Genomic DNA, 4544 nt, shown 5'->3' on the forward strand with positions numbered 1-4544 from the left:
CAATTTCAAGAAAATTAAAAATACTGGAACTAGGGAATAAAATTCTATAATTAAATGTCACTAAATTTGGAAAAATTTCAGCCTTTTACCCGCCCCAATTTTTCTGCTTTACTTTCTCATATTATTTTGGAACAACGATTTTATGTATATCGAACCACTTAATACTGTCCTACAGGTTGCCCAGGTTCTGTTCATTCTTTTACAATCTTTTTTTCCCCTCTAGGTTTCAGTTTTGATAATTTTCATCTATCTTAATTCATTTACTTCACCCCTAATTGGCAGTTTTCAATCTGCTATTAAGGCTACCTACTGAATTCTTTATTTCAGATTGTACTCTGTAGTTTTAGGATTTTCATTTGCTTCTCTCTAATTTAAATAACTAAATTTAATTTGTTATTAATTTATTTTAAAAAATGTAAAATTTTACCTTTCTTGTTAGATTCCTTGTCTTGTCTACTCTTTTCCTCTCACATCTTGTTCATCTTTTCCTTTAATTCTATAAAAATATTTATAATCACCGTTTGATTATACCATCTATGTATCCGTGGACCTATTTTTATTGGCTGCTTTTTCTCTCGATTATGGATGACATTTTCCTGCTGCTTCACATGTCTGGCAATGTTTAATTATATGCTGTTAATCCTGGATGATATATTTTAGGAAGTCTTGATTATGTTGCAGAGTTTTGGGTGTTGGTTTTTTTTCTGACAGCACGTGAAAACACCGCAAGATCTTCTTTATCCTCTCAGCCTTGGCCTTTTAGGCTTTTCTGGGACAGGTATAATTTGGTGTGTTCTTCACTGAAGGTCGTAGTCCTTACTCTTTTGGTGTGTCCTTCTGGAACATTGATTGAATGTCTGAGGTACTCACAGAGCTTTGTCCACTCTGGATGGGCTGGCACTTCAGTGTCTGTTAGTATTGAATGACTTCTGGTATCTCCATTTAGCTCTTTATCTCCCAGCAGCCACTCTCTGCTAGTCTTGTGGAATTTAATCTGTGAGCGTGCGATCAAGCCCTCTGCAAGTACTTGCTGAGAACTTTTACACAGACTTCTGTATCCTCCCTCATACATCTTCTTCCCCTCCAGAACACCGTTGTGCAAGTTCCAGCTGCCTAAACTCTATTTATATATGTCACTTTTGCTTCAAAATTCACATGTCTAGAGCAGAGGATAGTATTTCCCTTTAAAATTCTCTCCTCATTCTCTGCTACCAAGCATAGTGAGTGATGTAACTCCACTGCCTAGTCCTTCTTTGACACCCTCTTTAATTCCATATCCCTTTGACCACCACCTCCAGTCAGTTTGTCTTTGATTATGTCTTTCTCCTCTTTATCACAATGGCAGCAATTTTAATTTCTTAATTGTTCTCGATTTTATGATACCACAGCACTTTACTATAGAACACACATATTTTTAAATTATAATACAGTACCTGGCATTCAATAAATAATTGTTAATTGCATGAAGGAATGAATGGGTATTGTATGTGTGTCTGTCAGTCTGACAGTCTGTGAGACTGTCAGCTCATTTTGAGCATGGACAATAAAATGCAGGGCATATAATAGATAATTCAATAAATATTTATTGAATGAATGATATTAATTTTTTGCATTAATTAGGTCACCTGGATTGGTTAATATGTTATATCATATTTACTTTTCAGATCATATTTTTCAATCTATCTTAAACCATTTTTTGGGAGGACAAGTCAAGAAAATTCTACTTTCAAGTAGGCTGATATGTTAAAACATCTTTTATGCAAGATTATTTAGTTTTTTTATGAATACAAAATATTTCTACTGCCACCATTTTCAGTTTTGCAGATGCTCTCAGTTTTTCTTAAAATGCTGACTTTTGGAGTTAAGAAATACATTTAATGAATTAACAGAAAACACAATAGTTGTAGACATTTGTGCTATGCCAGAGATGTAAAATTTATTAGGATGATTATGAAGAAGCTCCTCAATTTCCAGGAAGATGCCACCCAAGACTGAAAACAGAATTCCTAAACACCCAAAGAAAGATACACTTTAATATGCAGGAACTGAACAGCTTTGGGAAACCCATATATGCATTCACCTGCTCAGATTGCCCTTGGTTACTGCTATCTGCCAAATGGCCATCTCTTGGTTTCTTTTTGGGGGTGGAAGATTGTCAATGATACTGCCATCCTTGTTCCAACTTCAAAAGCAAAGTTAATTAATTAGCTGCTGGTAATGAGACAGGTGAACATTAGAGAGCTTCTGGATTGACTCAATGTCAGGTGCTAGGTGAAGCAGCCATCGGTCAGCAGCAGCTTGGGAGGCAGGGATCACAGCAGGGCTGAGTGAAGGTTGTGAGGTTGATGGTCTCCAGACCCGGGGTGGGCAGGCAGGAGTTGAGCAGGAAGCAGGTGGGCACACAGGGCTGAGGAATGTGGCAGGGTGGGGGGCAGTTGTCACAGCAGGTTGGCTCCAGTAACCAAGTCGTGTGTGGGCAGGTGCTGGGCAGGCAGACTCCACAACGGCAGCATTTGTCAGAGGAGCAGATGGTGGTGGCAGGGCCCGTGGGGACACTGCAGCAGCAGGGAACACAGCAAGCCATGGCGGTGGGAATCGGTGTTTTTTATTGGTTTGGTTTCAAGACAGATGAGGCTTCTGAGGTGTGAATGTCTCTCTTTGCTCTGGGATTCTTATATACCCTCCCCAATGGGTGTTGGTCTAACTAGAAGGCTTCTTTCCTGGTTCTTGTTTATGTTAGTGTATCCATTATCCTTTGATTGATTTGACATTTAGATGCTTGTAAACAGTCTCTGTTCTCCTAATTAACCTTTATTTGAGTTCCTTGCTAAATCTGAGCTGACTACTCTTGCTATTGGTCACTGGAACAGAAACTTAATGAGGTATCACCAAAAACTTCTGCTACTCGAATTCTAACACCAGCCCTGCTGGGGAATATGGCCTGATAATACACCCGTAGTATGTAGGTATTATTGCTAGTGCTGGTCTGTTTTTATTCTCTTCACCTGTATCAATTATCTGGTGACATAATCTTGTTTTAAAGAGCTGAACTTGATTTTAGTCACTTTCTTTTAGCTTTGAGACCTTTTTAAAAATTATTTTTCAAATGATATACAATGCGATATATAATCACATTGTATTAATTTAGTTTTGGGAGTTTTGAAGCTCAAACTTACATTAATATGGAGAAATACCCTATTGAGAAATACGGACAGACTTTTAAGATACACCTATTTTTGACTATAAAATATTACGCATTTATTTAAAAAATCTGGACAGTATAGAAAAGTATGATGAAAACTCATCCGTAATTTTATCATACAGAGAAATTCTCTATTAATATTTATATATATAGGTCTAGCCATTTCTCTATACATTTGCTTATCATTTTATTATATTACTGGAATCATATTGTATATACTGTTCTGTAACTTGCCTTTTTGCTTAAACATATATATTTCATTATCTTGTATTCTTAAATATATTTGATAATTTATTTTTACTCTTTCCTAGAATTCATCATATAATTGTACTTTTAAGTTACTTAAAAGTTTAACATTCTTAATCATTTATGTTTTTTAACTTTTTTCTATAATTGCGGCAATAGTGAACAACTGTGTGTATAAATCTTTATGTACATTTCTGATTACTTCAGGACAAAAATAATTATTGGATAGAATTATCAGAACAAATGTTAATAATATTTTAAGGCCTTTGATGTCCATTGGCACATTGCCCTCCAGAATGGTTCTGTTTACCTATTTCTTTCTATTTATGCATTCTCACCAGCTATGTTTGAGAATTTCTGTTTTCTATATACTTTTGATGGGTCTTTTATTTTAAAAGTGTTTGCCAGTGGTAGGTGAAAAATGAAATTTTATTTTCGTGTTTTTTTCTTTTAACAAGTTAGGCTAACACATTCTTTCATATGTGCATTGCCATTTATCTTTCTATGGAGAACTGGCTTGCTTTGTTTCCTTCTCGGTTACATGTGGGAAAGTTGAATTTTTAGCTTACATCTTCATATTAAGGAAAAGAATAATTTAAGACCGTTATACTAATATTTAAATGAAATTGCTACCTATGGAAAGTGAAGTTACGGACCTAGGCTAATCTGTTCACATTTGATTTTATTCACTTTTTTCCCCAGTGTAATCCATTTTCTCCCCAAATGAGTTGTAAGCGTGGTAGGGAAGACCTGGATTCCAGTTGCAGGGTGTCATTTAGATTCAGGCATTGTTCAGTATGTAAGAGGGAACACAAAGTGGGCTCCTGCTCAAACCATTTCCACTTAACTTTGACCCACTCGTCCTTCAAGCCATGCTTTTTCCCATTTTCCCCACTTCCTCCTTCAAGTATATCTGCATATCAGTGCACGATGGGGGGCACGTCTGTGTGGTTTTTTTCGGAGGGGTGTGGATTCGAGAGGACTACCTTAGGAGTCAGGAGAGTTTTTTACTGGTCCTAGTACTGCTCGTTACCTTTCTTATTATGGCAAGTAATTCACTTTTTGGAACCTCATTTTTTCTCCTTTGAAAAATAAA

General features: G+C 36.2%; 1 protein-coding gene across 1 annotated transcript; it reads right to left on the bottom strand.

Annotated features, from left to right (window-relative positions):
- Window positions 1-2280: 2280 nt before the first annotated feature.
- On the bottom strand, window positions 2281-2662 carry LOC105307538 (keratin-associated protein 3-3-like). The gene has a single exon (XM_011383084.1). It carries the CDS (start codon window positions 2582-2584, stop codon window positions 2288-2290), a length of 297 nt encoding a protein of 98 aa, XP_011381386.1. The 5' UTR covers window positions 2585-2662; the 3' UTR covers window positions 2281-2287.
- Window positions 2663-4544: the final 1882 nt, after the last annotated feature.

This window comes from Pteropus vampyrus, unplaced genomic scaffold (genome assembly GCF_000151845.1).
Source record: "Pteropus vampyrus isolate Shadow unplaced genomic scaffold, Pvam_2.0 Scaffold503, whole genome shotgun sequence".
NCBI classification, from domain to species: Eukaryota; Metazoa; Chordata; class Mammalia; order Chiroptera; family Pteropodidae; genus Pteropus; species Pteropus vampyrus.

Bases quoted from the DNA above. Each gene is read 5' to 3' on its own strand.
- LOC105307538 (XM_011383084.1), bottom strand. From the start codon at position 2,584: ATGGCTTGCTGTGTTCCCTGCTGCTGCAGTGTCCCCACGGGCCCTGCC.